The 21,332-nt window shown below is 48.9% G+C and overlaps 1 protein-coding gene across 2 annotated transcripts in view; it reads right to left on the bottom strand.

Annotated features, from left to right (window-relative positions):
* APBB3 (amyloid beta precursor protein binding family B member 3) overlaps positions 1–16,304 on the bottom strand; it is a 645,194-nt gene extending 628,890 nt beyond the window's left edge. Inside the window, exons 1-2 of one of the 2 annotated variants that reach the window (XM_069654241.1) lie at positions 16,198–16,293; positions 15,625–15,719 (exon numbers count right to left, since the gene is read on the bottom strand). In XM_069654241.1, coding sequence (XP_069510342.1) covers positions 15,625–15,673 — 49 coding nt within the window. In that variant the 5' untranslated portion in view covers positions 15,674–15,719; positions 16,198–16,293. Of the gene's footprint in view, positions 1–15,624 lie in introns of both variants that reach the window. The other variant, XM_069654242.1, reaches the window with a different exon arrangement.
* Positions 16,305–21,332: the final 5,028 nt, after the last annotated feature.

Genomic DNA, 21,332 nt, shown 5'->3' with positions numbered 1-21,332 from the left:
AATTATAGTACGCCATGTGCCTTTGCATTCTGTCGCCCTCATCACCAGCTCTGCAGTGGCAGGTGGCAGGTTAAATGGTCACTTGTGCATTTCTGACAGCTGCTGGATCACAAATTTCCTGCAGGTAGATATGATTTTTTAATCTTCTGCACTTTTATCCCCAAATGTAATAATTGTATGTCTAGTCAATCTGGTGGCATGTTAAATGTTTAAATATAAGCCATATCTGGTTAGGGCATTGTCACAGCTAAGAGCACAAGAATATACAGACCTCACACTTTTCAGCTCTATGAGTAGGCCTCAGATGTGTATCAGCGTCTTGCCTGGGTGTCTCCGCTACAGCCATGTGGAACAATGACCAGGATGCTGCCTATTGATCCTCCTACAGGAAGGGCAACACCTTCCTCCCAGGGCATGGGAACACTGCCCAGGAAATCTCCTGTGAACTGATGCTCCCAACTCAGCACTGACATAACAAAGCCACTCTCATACCAGGGTGCTGAACACTGGAGTACCTTTGAAGTCAGCAGGCATGGGAAAGGGCAGTGTTAAAGGAACCAGAAGGAAGAGGTGGGCTGAGAGAGGGGTTCCTCTATCTTGGTTTCAGTAAGGCTCTCTACCATGATCTGTTCCGCAAACTTCCTGCTGTATAAGGCACTCTGGTTGTGCTGTTCGAAGGCAAATGGCACTTGCTACAACAGCCTGAATAGGACCACTTACAGCAGGCTTGCCTTGGGCCAATCTACTGTGAAATCTTGTAGTTTATAAGGCGAGGGAGTCCTCTCCTTTGATTAGTGTTTGGGATCTTACAATGAAATAAAATGGATTAACTGGACCTCTGTTGTGAGTACAGCCTCATCCAAAGTCCTCTGCCAGAGATGAAGACAGAAGGCATCCAAGGCAAAGGTGAGCTCTGCTCCTAACCAACCACAGGGAACAGTGGACGTGACACTGCTGTTAGACCAAAACCTCTCTGCTGGCTGTCCACTGGAACCAGGATCCTGCTTAATGGAAGCGCAGCACCCCTGTAGGTGCCAGACAACTTCCAGGAGTGGATTTGCAGGACCAAGGACTCACATTGCTCTTGAAGGCCTTGGATTGGGTCTCCCAGCAGCCCAGAAGTCAAAGAACTCCACTCAGCCCTGATTCCCGCTACACTGACCTAAATAACACCTGACTGCCCCAACCTTCTTTGTGCCACATGTCATTGCTGATTGGACTGCACTGTGTGTTGGACTCGGTCGACCATCTGCCAAACCGATTCCAAATGATCCCCTCGGGAAGCTCCTGGAAGCCTGGCTCAATGTTGTTGATCCTCCAAAGACAGGAAACAAAAGGTACTGTGAAGAGGCCCTGTTCCACTGGTCCACTTTTTGGAACCATAGTGATTGTTAAGCCCCTGTCCTCTACCTTTTTTCTGTATATGGTATTCTTCCTTTCCTCTCATTCCCCCAGAAGCTCACTGTCTCCCAAGCTCTCGTTCTCTCTAAATTGGACTATTGCAACAGCCTCTTTCTTAATCTACCTGCCTCTACTCTCTGCCATTTACAACTTATCCAGAACAGGACTGCGAGACTTGTCCTTGGCCTCAAGCCCTGGGATCGTATCTCTCCAGCTATGAAATCACTCCATTGGCTCCCAGTGGATGCAAGGATTAAATTCAAAACTCTCTGCATTGTCCACAAGGCTTTCTCGGGCCTGGGTCCAACATACCTTCAGCTATCCCTCCGCAAATACCTCCCATCTCGAGCACTCCGCTCCTCTACCTCTAACACCCTCAGGGTCAGTCGTTTCTCAAAGAAACAAGTTGGGGGTAGATCTCTGTCTTCGGCTGAGGCCTCCCTCTGGAACAGCCTCCCTGCCACTCTAAAACTTTAGGAGAACCATCTCCGGTTCCGGAAGCACCTTAAAACCTTCCTCTTTGCTTCTGCCTTCTCCTCCTCTCTCCCCTGTTGATTCTACTCTCCCTCAGCACCATGCACCTGGCCACCCTCTGTCCTCCGGTCGCAGGTACCTACTCATCTTGCCACCCTCACGCACTGCCTCCGGGCCACCCCCTGCACTGTTTATTTAATATTATTTTAGTTTTTTCCTTCTCGCACCGCACTCTCCTTTTGGTCCCCCTTCCATGCACTTCTCCCCCTTCTCCCCCTTCTCCCTCTACCCTGCACTTGCACGTTCTCAATGTCACTGGGCCTAGTAAGATCGTTGTTTTTGTTCTCCTCTGTTCCCCTTCCCTTGCCTTATCGTGCTCTGCAACACTTGTGTATGAGCGCGATAGAAATAAAATATCAATATCAATATCAATACTGATACTGTTGCCAAGTCAATGGTCTTATCACCCGTTCAGAATGCTTCTTTTCCAGGGGTGGGTTTGTTGTGCATTTAGTTTGTTGCATTGATTAGATAATTAAAGTTCCTATTTTTCTATAGAACCTTGATTGGCGTTATTTTATTTTTGAACCACTATACTGAAGCAGTTTGGACTGATATTGCTATTGGCTCCCATCCCACCCAATCCCTCCCTCGACAAAATAGCCTGTCCTCAGCCTGAGCTACCAAAAAAGGCGACAGAGGTATACTTGCCGGCTGTGGCTGTTTCCCCTTAATGATTGAGATCACTGCTTGTTTAGTAATTGTGTGGAGCTGAGTGGGCGGTTTAGCCATTACTCATCCCTGTACTGCTGCAGGGCAGTAGTCACTTCATCACACTGATTGGCAGTAGTGGGATTTGATACACACTGTGCCTGCAGTTTAGTCATCCAAAATAAAAGTCTGTGCCTTCAAAAATAGAAACACTGTCAGAAATATTTTAGATTTTGCACAATGGAGCTGGACATGAGGTCAGTGAGAGGTCGAAAGTGCAGTACCCTTCGTGAGCTATGTCAATCCGAAGGACTCCCCATGGCAGTAAGGTTAATAAGCCTGAAATGCTAAAATGTTTAGTTAAAAGCCTATGAGCATTTCAGGAAACTAGGGTGGCTGAGGAGATCCAGGTGGCCAGTAGGGATCTGGAGCCCCCAAAGAGGTATCCATTCCACACAGGGTGTAGTTATGGAAATAGACAGCGATAGTGACAGTTGTTCCCATCATTCTTCCTAGAGAGCGGGTAGTGTGATTTATCAAAGGTCCGAAGTTTCAGTAAAGTGCCGAGCTTTGCTTAGATCCCAGGACTAAATCAGGGACCAGGGTAGTATCTCTGGAACAGAGCTGAGAAGAAGCAGATGGATTTAGCAGCCTTAACAGAACAGAAGACGAAATGTGGTCATGCTGGAGCTGCGCAAGCTGGATCTGTGGACACAAACAATCTTCTGAGGGGATAGAAGAACTTTCAGTGAGAGCTTCACTGAGCAATTTTTGACTTTACTGTTTTGCTGTGACGAAGTGCACGCCACATTTACTGGATGACGGCTTGCACCGCAACACAAAATGTATCTAAAAGATACAAAGATTCATTAATATAAGCAGTGCCCGCCTCTATGCCTTCTTTCTTAGATCTTCCAGTGGTGTCACTCCAAAAAAGGTCTAGGTGCCACATTACCAAGGATTTAGCCAAACAGTAAGTTGTTGGGGAAGCAAATCTTCGACTGGTTAAAAACACTGGATTTATGATATGGCATTTATAACGCATTCACACGTATTTAGCCTTCCAACTTCAGAATGTAAAGAGGAATTGAGGGGTGCAGCCCTAATAAGCCTTTGTGACAAAGCCAGTAACATGGCCTGGCAAGAGGGCATAAGAACCCCTGTCAGCTGGGGGTGGGAGACCTACCAGGGAGAAATTCAGAGCCAGTCCTTCCCCTCGGGCGGACAGGAACAGTTGCGAAGGTCCCAGTTCCTGCCCCCACCCGTCGTACCAGTATGTTCTATGCATTACAATATTGTCTCACCCCCATACGCAAGATGCTCTTCAGACTTTACTTCTTGCAGAAACGCCATGGCATACCAGAGCAGCAATGAACCCCTCAAAAGCTGCAGCATGATTGGAGAACACCACCCAGAGCAACATCTGACAGGAGAGAGCTGAGATGGAAAGCGTATGCAGCAGCGGAGAGAGCAGCTGTCTGCCCTGAAGCAGCAGCGGCAGCTGTCCAGTGCCGTGGACCCAGCCCTATGCTAGCAGGGAAATGGAAAAGGGGATGAGAACCCTAACAGAGATTTGCCTACATGGGTGGGGTACCTTCCAGAGATTCCCCAAAATTAACTAGGACTCAGCAAACAAAGGGCCGCCAGTGCCTAGTTGCGGTAGACCTGCACAGAGAAAAGGGATGTGGCTTAACCAACTATTTATCAGCACTACTGTTTGTAACACAATCCAAGAGGCAAAAGCAGGATCACATTGGTCAGGGCAAGGCACCCAATAGGAACAGAAGGGAGGAGTATAGAGAGGGCAACAGAAAGAAGGATGTTGTGGTTTGTTGGGTGAGGTCAGAAGAGGTGCAGGTGGCAGACCAAGAGAACAGCAAGAGAAAGGACATTGGAGAGGACAGTGGAGGTCATTTGTAAGTCAGATGAGGTATTAGTTAGTGAGTGCAAGTGATAATACATTGTGAGTGGATAAGCTAGAGTAATGAGCGTGATCAGGTATTGAATTGTAGGGTGTGATTGAAGCATGCGTGTGAGTGAGGGTGTGATGAGAAGGTAGGTGTGAGTAGTGGTGTGGAGGGTGTAGCAGCAGTAGTGTAGAGGTGACAGTAGTAGTTTGGAGGAGGGGGTAATAGTGTGGAGGATGAAGTAGTAGTAGTTTGGAAAGGAGAGTAGCAATGTAGAGGAGGGACTAATAGTGTGGATTAAAGAATAGTAGTGTGGAGGAGGGAGTAGTTTGGAGAAGGGAGTAGTAAGATCAGAGAAATTATAGTAATATTGAGGCGAGGCATTGGGTTTGAGGCATAGGAAGTGCACGAGACATTAGGGGGAAATGAGAAGAGAAGGAAGAGAGAAAAGGCGGACAGAGTATGAGGAGGCGATTGGTTACCGATGGTGACAGGAAAAGGAGAACATGAGCGTGATAGTAAGAATGCCTGTACGGCACAATTCCCTAAGCACACTAATAAATGGGTAGAGTAGCGACCATTTTAGGAAGTCCCTGAGGGATGTTAGAAAGAGAAGGCATTCTGTTTTAGGTCCTCACCACAAGACTAAGGTAAACTAAGGTAGCATGTAGACAAGTAAGGGTCAATAATATCTATTTGCTATCCTGCAATCTGGGACCCCTAGTTTAGGGAGGTGGTGCTTTATAAAATGAAAGAGGGACTGCATTAGGGCCCAATTAAAAATAAACAACAAACACTTGAACCATCTGTGAGGCCTGGACCATTTGTTGTGCCATCTGTAACACTGTCTACCAACAGCTGGAACTGATGTAATCATTCAGTTAGCACCTGAGGAAAGGCCAATTTATGCCAAAAGGAAGGCCAGCATCTTCGAAACGTTCTGCAAACCCCCAGAACAACACCCCTGCAGTTTTAGAGAGCTCACATAAAGGGGGAGCCAAACTTGTGAGGAGTTTGCATAGTTGTCCCTAAAGCATCTGAATAGGTGGGTCACTGGAAACAAAATTGAAACATTTGAAGGAATGTTTAATTTGGTTGCATGTGAGCATGTCCTTAAATATTGTGAGGCACCATTACTCCAGCATCTAGTGTACAAGACTATCACAGACCAATATGTATGGTAGTACGAGTGCCCATAGAAAAGCCAGAGCTTTCACACCCTCACAGGCGCCAATCTGTCACACACCCTCCAGCACAGCAAGAAGACCATTCTAACGGTCTGGCTCATCCTCAAGGTGAGAAAATATGCTGAGGCCATTTGCCTTGAAGTGCTTGGAAGGTCGGCCAATAAGTATGTGAGTACTCACACCCAGAAGAAGGCTCAGGCGAACACATGGGTGGTCTTGTAAGGGCAAAGGGAAATTCTCTCAGTTGGAATACCCCCATTAGTCATATATGAAAGGGGTCCAGACGTGCAGTATGTGGCTATACATATACCACAAAAGTTTCAGCAGACCTCTGCCTGCCAAACATGTATTCACCGCTGGAAAGACGGTTTGTTCAGTGCCCCAGTTCTAGAGTACACCGACTACGGGCAGGGAATTATATTCCAGACAGGCAGCTGTAAATCTGAAAGGAGAGCAGACTCAGCAAAGCTGAGCTCAGGATCGGTTTATCAGCCAATGGTAGGCTTTGGCACTGGGCCAGATCTCTACAGAGATCCCATAATGGACATGCTCCATAATCCTGGATCGCGACATGACTCACACACTTAGAAAGGTGAGGCTCAACATTTTTAGCAGGGCTGTGTCTGACGGATTGCCATATGGGAGAGTGTGAAAGTCCTTGCTTTTTACTGCATATGAATACTCACATAGCTATCAGCAGCCCTACCAAGCTCCCTAGCATATGTCTTGTACAATAAATGCTGGTGTAACTCTGCCTAACAATTATAAGGACATGTTCACATGCACCCAAATTAAACATTCCTTCAAATGTGTCAACTTTGTACCCGCTGACCCACCCATTCAGATACTTCTTTGCAAAATGTGTTGACTCCTCAAAAAGTTTGGTTTGCCATTTTGTGAGATCTCTAAAGTTCCAGAAGTATTGTTCTGTGGGTTTTCCAGAACATCCTGAGGATGGCTGTCTTCATTTTAGAATATAGGGCTTTTCCTCAGAAGACAAGTGATCGTTCACATCAGTTTGAGCCATCATTAGACGGTTCATGAGGGTTGCACCCCAACATTCGTCTCACACCTCCTGGATTTGGATGGTAACTCCAGTGCTTCAAACCAGTCAAATGTGCCCTTTCCCACCTCATGCAACAGCACTGACATGAGTAAACTGCAATCAGGCGGGCGCTGTCTGGGTCAGCATAGCTCACAAGCAGTTTAAGGCAGGAACAAGAGCCCAGAGCTGCTCCTTTATCCCTCGGTTGCTGTGAGACCCAGTTGAGGTTCTGTCCAGGTTCTAAAACGATAAAGTGCATCCTTTTACTGCCCTTTCTAGCTAGGAAGTGTGCCAGACAGCACTGGCAGGGACTGCCACTTCCAGCGGGCACAGTCCTAGATACCAGTGTTTAGGGCTTTGTCCAAACAGCAGATATCCCCAAATGATCCTCTGGGGCAGGCCACGGGAGGCACTTGCTCCCTCTTTGGAGTCTTTATGTTCACTTCAATGGCAGATGACTGTCATACTATACCCCAGTAAAGTTATTGGTGAAATGTTCTTCTTCTGATGTCCAAAGATGATTGAATTTAAGGGGGGTTTCACAGTGCGAATGTGGATTGGTCAATTTCAAGCATTTTTGTAAGGGTCTGATCCTGGTGGCTGTGAAAAGAGTATTTTCCTGGTATGATAAAGCCAGTAGGGGGTGGTAACCCCTCTCCACATGAGGTTGGAGCAGTAAGGAGTAATCCAGAGCGTTCCCTATTCCTAAAAGCAAGCTCAGTTGAGTAGGCCCCAATTCCTGCCCCCGGCTTGGGGCAGCATGGTTTTCTGCAGTCCATCATGTACCCCAACCATGCCCCCAATGTCAAATGCTTGCTGGAAGAGCTCACAATAAGCAGGAGGTGTGGGTTATTAGGTGAGATCAGAGACAGTGGTGGTGGAGGTCCAACAGACAAACATGTGGGAGGAAGGAGAGGTGGATTTTGGAGACAAATTGTGAAAAAGGTGAGGTATTTATTGTTGAGCAGTAGTGGTACTGCTGTATGAGCGTTCATGAAAGTGTCCCAATTGTTTGTAGAATCTACAGTGTAAGGAGTGATTGTGAAGTGAGGGGAATTGCATGAACATATAGAACACAAACACTGCGAGGTAGAAAACAATGAGGTTTTTTAATCAAATGTACACACATTGCCTCGAATAAACTAGATGGGGGGATATGTTGGGTTATTATTTAAAGTGGGAGGATGGGAGAGGGGGCTGCGGGCGGTCTGCCCATACATTTTATTTCACGGAAATGTGTGAACATTTGAGAAAAATAATCAATGTTTTCAAATTTTCTGTTAAAAATACGTTGGTATAACATAGATTGTTTGTTTGTTTATTGTTTGCTTGGTCGGCGCTTATACAGCAAATAAATTCAGTTTCAAAGCGCCCACAGGGCAGCATGGAGGGAACATGGGATTGCAGTACAGTTAAAATATATAAGAAATACAGTGGGGGAAGGGTTGGCCAAACCTATTATGCCTTGTGAGTATTCAGAAAGTGCAAGTACAGCAAGGAAGAGGGCAGTGGGGTAGGTGCTGGGGTGTCCGTCTTCGAGGGTGAGCCACAGATGAAGTGCAGGGTATGGTAATTGCTATTTGGCCAGCAGCCACATTGGATGGAAAAGTGTGAATCTCCAGTGTGGGAGGGTGTGCCGAGGAAAGTGCTAGGGGTAGACATAAGCAAGAGAGATTGGATGTGAGTGGTCAGGGGCCCCTGGGATGCATAAGGGTCCAAGACACCACTCACAGCAACCGTGAGATTAGCAGAGGAGGGAAGAAGGAAAGGAGGAGGAAAAGAGAAAGGTTTTGAGGTGCTTTCAGAATTTAAGACCTAGAGGGAGGGGGAGGCTGTTCCAAAGGAGGGATCCAGCCAAGGAAAGCGAATTACCTCCTGCTGTCTGTTTAGCGAAAAGCTTTACAGACAAGGAGTTGGTGCCAGAGGAATGTAGAGGTCTAGGAGGAGAGTATTTTGTAAGATAGAGTTTCAGATAGTGTGGTCCCGGCCCCAGACAGCCTTGTGGATGACACAGAGGGATCTGAATTTGATCCATGCAGTAACCAGGAGCCAGTGGAGACTTTTTAGGGCAGGAGAGATGCAGTCGCTGGGCTTAAGGCCAAGGATAAGTCTCGCTGCTCTATTCTGGATTAACTGAAGGGGTCACAGAGTGGAAGAAGGTATGTTGAGGAGGAGGCTGTTTGTTAGGGAGAATTCTCCAAAATGTGCTAAGAGGCCCCCGCATCTTTTGCTGGACTTTAGGACATTTAATTTCTAAACTTTTTCCTACTCTCTCATGTATTTTTTTCTGTGATTTATACTCTGTGTTTCTTTTGACTTTGGCATCTGACAAACTCCATAGGCATCATCTTTGCATTGTGACACACAGCGCCTTCAGTGCAGTGGCACAGGGAAGTCTCTTGGATTTCCCAAAGGTTTAAATACCTTCTCTTGTGGAAACTACTGTTTCCAAGAGCAGTGAAGTGAAATTGACTTTCTAGAGCCAGCACACACTGGGGGTCATTATGATCCTGGTGGTAGCCGTACCGATAAATATGCCTGCCGCAGGCATCATTTTTTTCCAGCACCCACAAATGGGCAATTACCGGGTCATTACGGCCCACCAGACCTGGTAATTGCCCATTCGCGGGCGCTGGAAAAAAAAGCTCCCCATAGAGCTCAATGGGAATGGGGAGGTTGGATGCACCGGCACCATTCAGAATGGTGCCGGTGCATCCGACATGCTCTGCTCGTGGGTGCCGGTACACCGCCTGGTCAGACCTGGCGGGCGGGAAGGCACCCACGAGCAGCACTCGTAGTTTACCGGTCCGGTAACAACGGTACCGGCAAGTTTACCAGTAACGTTGTTACCGGACCAGAAAGCTTATAATGAGGCCCACTATCTTACCATAGGGTCCTGGAGGTGTTACTTAGTATCCCCTTTGACTAGTTTCCCATGTAAACATTTTATGTTACCCTTTCTACAATTAATGGCTGGTGGCAGTGGTTTACTTTTTACTACCATTGTGTGTTTTTACCAGAGGCTGCGTTCGTAGCTGCAGTAAGGCCCCCATGGGTGCCCATTGTGTCAAAATGGCCCGGTCTTCTGGGAAAATTGAGAATTCCTTTGAGAAGGAAGAGTTGAAAGGGGGACTTCTTAGCAATGTCCTGAGTGTGAGGGAGGAAGGAGAGAAAGGAGTCAAAGATGACTCCAAAGATTCTGGCTTCAGAAGAAGGAGAGCCCAAGGTGGGAGGTCAGAAAGAAGGGAAGAAGGAGGGAGCAAGGGTCCAAATCGGAAGGATCTCCGTTTTACTGGCATTGAGGCAGAGATCGTTGGAAGTGCACCAGGCCTGGATGGCAGATAGGCAGTCAGGGATGAAGGAAGGTGCGAGTGAGTCAGCAGGAAGTCTGAAAAAGAGTTGAGTGACGTCTGCATAACACTGGAAGTTGGGGGACAAGGAGAAGATAAGGCGTGCCAGCTGAGCAAGGTAGAGGTTAAAGAGGCGGGGGCAGAGGATAGATCCCTGTGGGACACCACAGGGAGAGAAGGAAGTAGGAAAGAGAAGGTGCCCAAGATGACTTGGGAAGAGTGGTCAGTTAGGAAAGAGGTCAGCCACAGTGCCCGTTAGGAGATACCAAGTGTATCGTGGAGCCTTTGTATGAAGATGGAATGGTTGACAGTGTCAAAGGCAGAGGGGAGACCAAGTAGGATGAGGACAGCTGGGGAGTTGGAGTCCAGGGATGTGCGTAGTTCTTCACAGGTGTTCAGAAGAGCAGTTTCTGTGTCTCTGGATGCTCGAAATCCAGATTGATGATCATGGAGACCACCGACAAGTTCAATATGCGAGTTCTCCAGCGAGTTCTCCAGCAGGTTCCCCAGGAAGGGGGTGATTGAAATAGGGTTGTAGTTGGATGGACGGATATTGTCTGCTGAAGTTTTTTCAGGAGCGGGCGCACAAGGAAGTGCGTGAGGGAGGAGAGGTAAGAACCAGCAGCAAAATAGTGGTTGTAGAAATCAGTGAGTGCAGGGGTAAGAGAGCCAATGTTGTCCTTGAGGCTTCTGGACGGGCAGGGTGCAACCTGTTTGGAAGAAGCCTTCATAGAGCGGACACCTCTGGTAACTTCTTCAGGTGTGACAGAGGTTAAGGAGAAGAAGGCAGAAGAAGAAGTGTGAGTGGCCAAGGGAGGCAAGGGTGTGCGATTGGGTTTGGCGGGTGAATAACAACGGTATTAGGATGTCCTGAGTTTTGGTGACAATGTGATTGGCCAGTGTGTTGCAGAGGGCCTGGGAAGAAGGAGACTGTGGAAGGGTTGGCTAACTCCCTGCAGATTTTTAAAAGTTCAGCAGTGTTATTGGATGCCTCAGATACCCTTGCCTGAATGTGGGCCCTTTTCTTGGCACGGATGGAGAGTATGTACTGCCTTTGGAGCAGGCCGGCAGGCCAGTTTGTCAGAGGGTGAACCTGAGGTTTGCCACTTCCGTTCTGCTGCTCTGCACTTTTATTTCAGGGCCGCAAGTTCGGAGTCATACCAGGTGTTACGCTTAGAGGCAGGTTTCAGGTGGATCCTCATGACTGGGGCAAGGATGTCAAGATTATTGGTAATGGCTGAGTGAAGCTAGCTGAGAGCAGAGTTGGTGGTAGAGTCTGTGGTGGGGGTAGGTGGGGATGAAAGTAGAAGCAAAGGTAGCAGCTGACACTAGTTTCATTGGGCAGATGTTCGAGAACGAGGTTGGCAGAGCTTTTGAGGGTGCGGTAGGAGGGCCGAAAGAACCCAGGTGGGAAGAGAGGAGGGAATGGTCTGACCAAGAGAGAGGGGTGAGCAGAGGGGGAGCGAGAGAGAGGTCTGAGTGGATGATGGCATCCAGGTTGTGTCCAGCTGAGTGGTTTGGACCGGAGGGGAGAATGGAGAGGGAAAGAGAGGCGCAGAGGTCAATGAAAGGTGTGGATGCTGAAACAGGGGAGTCCAACTGGATGTTGAAGTCACCCAAGAGGAGGAGGTTGGAGGTGATTGAAAGTAGGGAGGAGCAGAAATCAGCCCATTCAGAAAGGGTGATAGCACCTGGAGGCCGGTAAATGGTAGCAGTGGTCAGAGTGGAGGTGGGAGAGATGACCAACTTGCAAACCAGGCTCTCAATGGAAGACTATAGTTGGGTGGGTACGATAGAAGAAGGAAGCCACTCAGGATAGATTAAGGCAACCCCACCGCCAGCACGGTGTGGTTGAGGCTTGGAAATTATCTTGAAGCTATCAGGGAAGAGGGAGTCAAAAGCAGTGACTGAGCTGGCATTGAACCAAGTCTCTGTGAGAGCGAGAATGTCGAGGTCAGTGTCTTCAAGAAGGAGGCAGATGTCAGCAGAGTGTTTGTTGGCTGAGCGGGTGTTAAAAGTCGCCAGGTGGAAGAAGTTTCTGCCTTTGAAAGTTTTCTGAGGAGGAGTACAAGGCCATGGTACTCCGATAAGAGGGGAAGGGACAGTGAGAGTGGTGGGGGGAGAGACAGCAGAAGGAAGGAAGTTAAAAAGGGAAAGGATGATCCAGTCGAAGAGAAGGAGGTTGGGTTCAGGACCCTGAACCAGGATAATGCCTGTGTGGTAGACATTATCAATGCAACGTGAGGATGAGAAACCCGCCAAGAAGACTTCCCACTTGGTCCCACCGGTAATGGGAGAGGAAGGGAAATGGAGCGAGTAGAGATGAGATGAGGAGTCCATATATCTGGAGACGGGACCGAGAAAAGGATATCTGTGAAGACCTCTTTGGAGTTTGCACTGACATAGGTGCCTGAAATGGGAATGCCAGGGTTTAAATGGATAATGTCTTTTTTGATTCCTGTCATAGTGAGAGAGGGGGTAGGTAGGAGATAGAGTAGCAATTAGAGAAGATAGGAGAGATGTGAGTGCCATTAGGGTGGCGGAGGGAGTTCGAAAGGAGAAGGGTGGCTGCACTGCACAGTTCTGGTCTAATCTCACAGGTGGCCTGGTAGTAACAATGGAGAACAAAAAGAAATGCAAATATGAGTGCAGGATGGAAAAGGCACAAATGCAGAGAAATGAGGGTGCAGGATGTAAAATATGCACAGCTAAAATCGGTTTCCATGGAAAAGGGACAAATGCAGAGAGATTAGGGTGTGGGATGTAAAACACGCACAGCTAAAATCGGTTTCCAGGGAAAAGGCACAAATGCAGAGAAATTAGGGTGCAGGATGTAAAATATGCACAGCTAAAATCGGTTTCCAGGGAAAAGGCATGCATGCAGTAAAGATGGCAGGAAAGTGTGTGAGTAGTGGTTTTGAGGGAGGAGTAGTGGTTTTGAGGGCGGAGGAGTGGTTTGGGGGAGGAGTAGGGGTTTAGTGGAAGGGGTACTGGTTTGGAGCGAGGAGTAGTGGTTTGGTGGGAGAAGTAGTGGTTTGGCGGGAGGAGTAGTGGTTTGGTAGAGAGTAGTAGTAGTTTGGATGGAGAAGTAGTGGTTTTGTCTGGCAGTAGGGGTGTTGTGGAAGGAGTGTTAAAATCTGAGGTTAGAGGTCAGGGCTAGGAGGTGTGAAACATTGAAGGGATAGAGGATTGGTGGAGTAAGAGGGAAAGGTGAAGTAGTGGGAGTAGACGGGAGTAAGTTTAGAGTGGGCACGTTAGAGAAAGTTTGAATACAACAGTGTAATTCCAAGGAACTATCCCAATTCCCTTTCACGCACTAAGTACTGGATAGCGTAGGAACATTTAGAAATTCTCATGAGTTCTTTAGCCAGTATTTAGATTATCATCTTCAGAACCAGCAAGCTTTTAGACAGTAGGGGTTACTGTTCTGTAGAACTAACCTGGAGTGATGGACGCCTGAGTTAGGGAGGAGGGTCACATCAAGACGATAGAGAGGGACGGCCTAGGGCCCATTGAAAACTTAATGAAAAACCCTTAAACCACCTCTGACAGTTTGGAGTGATTCTTGTGCCATCTGTCAGTCAGAGAGTGATTTGTTTAAAAGAATTGATGGAAACGCAGGAAGTGTTTTACGTGGCCTAAGAGAATCCAATATGGTGGGATCCATCTCTGGACTACAGCATCTCTCCAGGCCTGCTCTAACTCTTCCCTCTCTCCTCTGTGCCTTGCATCAAAGAGACCCCAGTAATTACTGCCTTGGTGTGATCTCCACATTGTGCTGGCAGGGCTGTCTTTGGAGCGCTGGTTCTCACCTAACCTCCCCACAGTGAAATCAAGCCATCCGTGACAGAACAAAGATAGGTTCCTATTGGTTAGCTTTGGGTGTAACTCTGACCCAGACAGCTGATACACAGAAATGCCCCCTCAGTAGAATATGTCACTAGAAATCAGGCTGGCAATCAAAGACATCAAAGGGGTGTTGGCCAGTACAACCATATCCCCACAGGCCATCATATCAAACCAGATATGGCTTATGTGTATGTATTAATCAAACTGTCACCAGGCCCTCTGTTTGCAGGACAACACATGCTACTCTGTAACTGGTATGTTGCCAAATTACAAGGTGGCTGTTGACGGTGTCCATGGAAAAGTCCCAGCAGAAATACATGCTTGTACTACACTATGCAGCATGGGCATTCTCAAAGCGATGTACGTTTCCCAGATCCCCTTTCGGAGACAGAATTATCGGCATCAATGTGTATTAAACATCAACAAAAGCTCAGGGTGTGCATTCACGTATTGCAATCCGTCACAGACATGAGTTTATGCTCAAATAGAAAGGAAGCTAGCGGCTTTCACTTGTATATGCTCCCAAAAAAACAGCAGTCGTTGTAATGCAGCACAAAGCTTTGCCAATTCTACCCCTTTTCCTCAGCACAGGCTCCGGGACCTGTAGATGACGATGCTGGTAATGGGTGCACAACGTTGAGACAGCAACACATGGCAAGGGCTGCAATTAATACCAAAGATATACATATATAAACACAATAAACCTATTTATTTTGGTTATCAATGTTCCATCATGCTTCAAAAAAAGAACACCACGGTCGCCTAATTAGAGCACACTTCACAAAATGTGTACTTTTAAGCCGGTCAAGCCCCCTGCAGTGCCCTGGAGACCCACACAGGTGCTAGAAAGCAGCACCCAGGAAGGTCGTATACACGGTTTACTGCTCAGCAGGCGACCGAGCAACGAGATTAGCTCTGAAAAGCCTCTAATGCACAGCGGAGAGGCATGTTTTAGCAGCAAAAAAACGCTCTGCAACTGCACAAATGGCTGTAAAAAGTAGTGGAACGGTAAAAAATAAAGGACAGACAGTCAGCTCCTATTAGTTCCAGGTCATTTTAGTGACGGGAGACCACATGTGCATTATATTTGATTATTTCGATTTACTTTTACTTCAAACTCTGTTACCAACCCAACTGAAAATGAATAGAGCCCAATACAGCAAGTGCAAACGAAACCAGGCTTAGCTCTCATACGGGAACAGCCTATCCTCACCACCTCTGATAATAGGCAAATCCTATTCGTTTACACTCCTCGTGCACCCTGATGATGAATGAACTCTGCCCCTTCCTCACCCGTGGATCTTGGCAGCGCTCTGAACCTGCCCACCGATCGTGCACCCACCCTGATGCTGAAACACGCCACTGCATCCAGTCTCGGGGCCCTCCCGGCCCTTGGCAGCACGCACTCTGCTGCTGGCTGCACCCTGATTCGCCTACAACATAGGTATCATCTCGAATGCAGTTCAGTGGGAGGCTGGGGGCTACACGTCGGTCTGGGAAGTCAGTGTCAGAGGGGCTACAACTTCAACAGAGAGAGAGCCGCTGTGCACCCTGGACCTGCACCCCGGGATCTTGCGCCCCACACTTGCAACTTCATGTTCAGCACAAACTACAGGTTAATGCGAGAGCTAGTGACATGGGCGGGCAGGTGGCAGGGTGTGAGGCGGGGGCGCGTGGGGCGCACTGATGGTGGCACCTACCGTCATAGTTGACCAGGATGATGGCCAGCATGTAGTCCTTGCCCAGCATGGTTGGCGGCGGCGTGAGTGGCAGGCTGCGTACGGGTCAGACCTCCCTGTGCCGAGAACCAACGGGGAATAAGTAAGCGCTCACTCCCGGGGGCAGTGCTGGGGTGGGGGTGGGGAGGTGGGCAAGCGGACGGGGAAGAGCGGGGGCGCCGAGGTATTCAGAAAAGGGAAGCAGGGGGAGCGGCGAGAGAGGTCAAGGCAGGTATGAAAAGGGAAAGAGGCGCGAACGTGGGAGGCAGGCATCCGGTGGAGGGAGTAGAGTAGGGAGAGGAGACACTGACTGCGGCAGCAGAGCCCGCAACTGGGTCAGAGCCCCTGCGGTGGGAGCCCGACAGAGGACAGTGAGCACTACTATGCACAGCAGAGAAGAGCCGCCCCCAGAGATACGTGGAAAAGCAGGGAGGCAATGAGGGGGCGGGGTTGCAGGGAAAGAGGGAGAGAGCAAGGTAGAAGGGAAGTAGTGAGGCAAGAAGCAAGGGACCAGGCAGGAAGGGGAGAGACAGGTAGACGTGCTAATCTCCCCACCACTTGCAGCTGCACCGGCGGAGGCGACAGGGCAGGGTCTCCTTCCCACATGTGAGAATGCAGCCGCAGCGCAGCCTGGAGCAGTGATGGAGAGTGGGAGGAGCAGAGAGATGGAGACCGGGAGGGCGGGGCTGGGCAGGGAGCTGTCCAGTGCTGATCTGCACCGTTCACCGGCTGCCACCAATGCAGAGCCAGCTCGCTCCGAGCAGCGGCGGATGCTCTCAATGGAGCGCAGGGTCCAGGTATGCCTGCCAGATGAAAAGCAGAGAATGGTAACCCGTGCAGGAAATAGAGCTGGCTTCGTGAAGTGGACGCTGAGAACAGAGGTGCCTCCTGCGCTAAAATAATAGATGCCAGCATTACATCCGCATCATATTATTGTAATGCTATCTTCATGTCAGCCTTCTTCTGATGTCAGACCGACATAACCTGCAAAAAGCCACTTGGAAACGTCTCAATGCCTGCCATCGAAGCCATCCTTTTTGTATGTCACAGAAATTGTGATACAAGTCCATGTTATGACGTGTTAATGTAGTCTTGGCTTGTCCTGCTGGCCACCTATATATGCTGTTAGAGCGCTGGTGTCTGAGGTGATTAGCAGCTCAGGAGAATGTTGTTGTCAGTGTTTGCAGGTGAGTGTTCTGAGACTGTCAGCGGGGCCTGAGCAGGGGTGTATGAGGATGGCCGGTTAGTGGTCGGATCCCTGTCTCTCTGTCCATGTATATAGCCAAGAGTAACTGGAACAATGGTCAGAGAGACAGGGATCAGACCACACAGCGGCCATCTTCACACCCCTTTAATATTAATACCCTCTAATGGATCCTCGGGAAACCACAGTAACACAATCATGTAAATCTGCATCAGCCAGCACTAGTGCTGGTAACAGTGCGCCAACCTCAAGAGGGCCCACACGCCGCAATGTGATGCAAGGACCATTAAAGAGTGCTTCCTCGTAGTGCAGCAAGCGATGCTGTGTTGAGTCTTACGTTGTAACAGCAGGGAAACGGAATGCACAGCATGTGGGACCCTAACCGTCGAAGGTGATCCTAAATCAGTTGCAGTCACTTTCTTTGTCATCAACAATGTCACTGAAACTGCTCTCAAACATGCTGAAAAACCATGAGCCACTCTATGCAGAGGTGTAGAAAAATATGCAATGGGCGTGACTTGCCTAAGGACCGCAGACTCTGCCCCTGATCGCTCAAGGCAATAAAGAAGAAAAGGTTTCCCACAAGATGGCAGGCCCAACGTCGGGTCGTACAATGTGCAGTTTTCATTTGATCAAAATCTTGCCTTGTTCAGACAATCTCATTAGGAGTGCCCCCTTACATGCAGCATGCATATTCTTCTCCAGAATGGTGAAATCTACAATCCATTGCATGGTCATTATTACATTTACTCAGGAAGGATCTAAGGCCCGGTGACAGGTGTTAAGAAGTGCTCTAAGTATTTCACTTCAGGTTGACACAACAGAATTTTGCATGGGGCCACCTTATGGCCCTATGAAATTCTGTTTGTGCTGCAGGTTGATGAGGGGAGCAAAGTTGTAGGTCGTCTCCTGGAAAACAAAGAGATGCCGTATCGGCATGCAATATTCTGGAAAAGATGGTTGGGGAATTTATGAATCCATGGGAGCCTAGTCCAGATCATTTGGCAATTTTGATATTCCCTCCCCCACTACCTGGAAGGAGAAGGCCCTGTCGACATTGCAACATTTACGAGGCACTGGGAGTGCCATGCAGTGTTCCATTCTGCCGTTAGGCTATACTTTAATATCACAAGTGCCTCTTAAGCATGGTGGCTCAATTTGGCCCTGTCCTGCATTGCAGCCTCCAGCCCCACCATCGACCCACCTCCGGGGTCTAACGATTGGCCTAATGACCCTCTTAAAGGCCTGCGTTTAAGGCCTCTAAGTTCCTCCTGTCTGGCCCTGTCCGGCTCTGGCAGGGCCCCCTTTCAGCACAACGATACAGCAGGGGCACCTCACATTGTTCCACTCACCCGTATACGTCTACTCAGGTGAACCAGCTTCATTTGTGCCAAAATCATCTTCTTAACTTATTGACTTCACCGTTGTACTTGGATCTTTCCAGTCCAGTCCTACACTTCGCCTGCTCTTGCAGCAATCTTGTCTCTGTACCTCACTGCCAAATACACCATGTGAACACATACGCTTTGGACTATCAATGCAACTGTATTTCAAATTGCTCCTAATTCTAACCAAAAGACCCAAAAATCTGCTGCAATCGGTCAATATATTTGTCAACACATTTTGGAAAAAATATGTATTCTGAACTTGGTAGTTGAATATCGGATCTAGCTATGCCAATTTCTGCGGCTGGTTTTACCAATTTGTTGCTTTCTACATGAGGTGAGAGATAACTGTCTATGGGCCTCATTATGACTCAGGCGGTAAGTTACCGCCTGGGTCGTACCCTTACCACCATGGTGTAAACTACGCTTACACCATGGTGGATGGCGGATTTACCGCCCCATTCCAAGGTGAGTGGGGCGGTAAATCCCCATTTCCCATTTTACCCTTCCCCATTCCCATTTTTGCCCCATAGGGCATAATGGGAATGGGGAAAGGCGCTAGTTACGCCACCGTAAATTACGGTGGCGTAATTAGCACCAAGGTCCTTTTGCGGCATGGGTTTTAACGCCTGCAAAAAGCAGGCGTTAAAACCACCATCCCGCAAAGGGACCTTGGAATCAGGCGTTAAGGGTCGGCGCCGTTTACGGCGCCGTAAACCCCTTAACGCCTGGGTCCTAATGAGGGCCTATATATCCCAACCATCACTGCACCTCCCCTTGTCCCTTTACCTAATTTGCTCTCAGGATGGTTTTACACCACGGATGCAGCCCCCCGGTCCACAAAGAGTGGCTCTGCCAGTTTGTATATTTACCCTATTTATTGACTGTATACCTGATGTAGTCCCCTGTCACATGAGGAGTGGCTGTGCAAGTTTGTACATTTACCATAATTTCTGACTGTATACCTGATTTAGCCCCCATAACTTGAGGAGTGGCTTTTCCAGTTTGTACATTTCCCTAATTTTGACTCTGTATACCTGATGTGACTCCTTGTAACATGAGGAGTGGCTTTGCCAGTTTGTACATTTACCCTAATTTTCGACTGTATACCTGATGTAGCTCCCTGTAACATGAGGAGTGGCTTTGCCAGTTTGTGCATTAACCCTAACTTTGCATTTCATGTATCTGTATACCTGATATAGCCTCCGTACCGTAGGGGGCGTGGCCAGCACGTTCTGAGATCCTTGCAAATCGAGCTAATATCACTATAACTGGTCTGCAAACCTAAAAAACCAAACAACATCGAAGGGGAACCGATTACCGACACTCGACCCTGTTCCTGGGGCGAACCGGGGCAGGGAAGGCTGAAAAACGCAAAGCTGGACGCTGAGCCCCTGGGACCCACAAGATGGCGGCGCCCACCGCGGAATAAGAACAAAGCTACGGAGGCCTAAATTACCTTGCAGAGCATGCCAACAAAGGACTCTCTCCCACACCGAAGCCGACGGGGCGGGCCACTCGTTCCCCAGCAGCGGAGAAACCACAGGGACTGAAATTCAAGCCCAGCGATACCGGCGCCGAAGGCACTCCGGGGAAAGAGGGCCGGAAAGACGCACTTGTGGTGCAGTTGAGCGGAGCTGATGGGAAGATCGTAGAAACAGTGGGCGCAGTGAGCCAGCATATAACACAGTAAGTGAGGCGGAAAAGAACCGGGGACCCCCCACCACCCAGATTTGGGGCACGGGTGTGGGTGCACGACGGACCCCACCCCACACGGCCAACCAACAAGCGGGGGCAGCCAACTCGACCCACGGACCCGCTACCCTCCGCCCAAAGAAACCATAACGCAAACCAGGAGCTGCAGGGAAGGCCTGCATAGCTTGTGGAACCGGACCCGGCATAAGAGACTGTAAGACCGGACACCGGGGATGTCTCCCCCAAAAATAAACCGAAATTGGTTACAATGGACAGTCAGACCCCAAAGACAATCACAACAAGACCGGGAGACCTTGGAAGACCCGCCTCAACAAGAAGAGGACCTCAAACACACGCAAGTCCTGCAGGCAATAGCGGCCCTCCGCAAATCAGTCGAAGGGAAGATAGAGGAGGTGAAATTGGACATACAGCTCATGCGTCAGAATGCCCGAAACCTAACTGAAAGGGTCACGGCGATAGAAACCACCCTGCAAGACGACATGGAGAGTACCCAAGATCTAAGGATAAAAGTCCAGGACCTGGAACAAAAAGTGGCAAGGTTGGAGGCGCGCTCCGAGGATGCCGAGGGTCGAGCCCGCCGAAATAACATTCGTATACTTGGGGTTCCAGAGGACTTGGAAGGCCCAGACCCGACAGAATTTATTGAAACATTGCTACAACAGGAAATTGGTCCAGGAAACCTCACCCAGGGGTTCTCTGTTGAAAGAGCCCACAGATCTCTCCAGAAATGCCCCCCACCCGGCTCACACCCGCGCTCAATCATTGCCAAAATTCTAAACTTTCGTGACCGGGAAACTATATTGCAGTACTCCAGAGAAGGTGGAGAGATCAAGAGGAACGACTCGACAATAGTCATGTACCCAGATTATACCCCCACAGTGCAACGAGCAAGGAACTCCTTCATCCCAATAAAAGCACAATTACGAAAGCTCAACCTAAAATACATGTTGCTCTACCCGTCGTGCCTCAAAATTCTGTACAAAGGAAGAACGATATTTCTGGAGACCCCAGCCGCAGCAAACATGTGGCTCGAACATAATAACCTGGCTGATGGCAAGGAGGAACCACCACGATCAGACTTGGGCTGACTACGCACCCGCCATGGCAAGGAGAGCAAAGCGATTCCCCCACACGAATACAGACAGCAGACAATTATACTACAATTGAGTCCTACTGTGATGTAAGCCAGATCGGACTGGAGCTCGGAGGACCACGGAAATAAAAGAAAGGCGACCCACCCCACCGGAATTTGTGCAGGCAATCCACCTACATACTACCTGATCCGGAAGGCCAGTAGTGGCCTGGAAGGCTCGGGACCCCCTGAGCGCTGCAAGTTGAAAGCAACTGCTAGGGGCAGTTCGAGTTGTTTTTTGTTTGTTTTCCCC

Source organism: Ambystoma mexicanum, chromosome 3q (assembly GCF_040938575.1).
Source record: "Ambystoma mexicanum isolate Mex_15411 chromosome 3q, UKY_AmexF1_1, whole genome shotgun sequence".
In the NCBI taxonomy this organism is placed as follows: domain Eukaryota; kingdom Metazoa; phylum Chordata; class Amphibia; order Caudata; family Ambystomatidae; genus Ambystoma; species Ambystoma mexicanum.
Note: the sequence above shows the minus strand (reverse complement) of the source record. Positions and strands in the feature narration are given on the sequence as shown.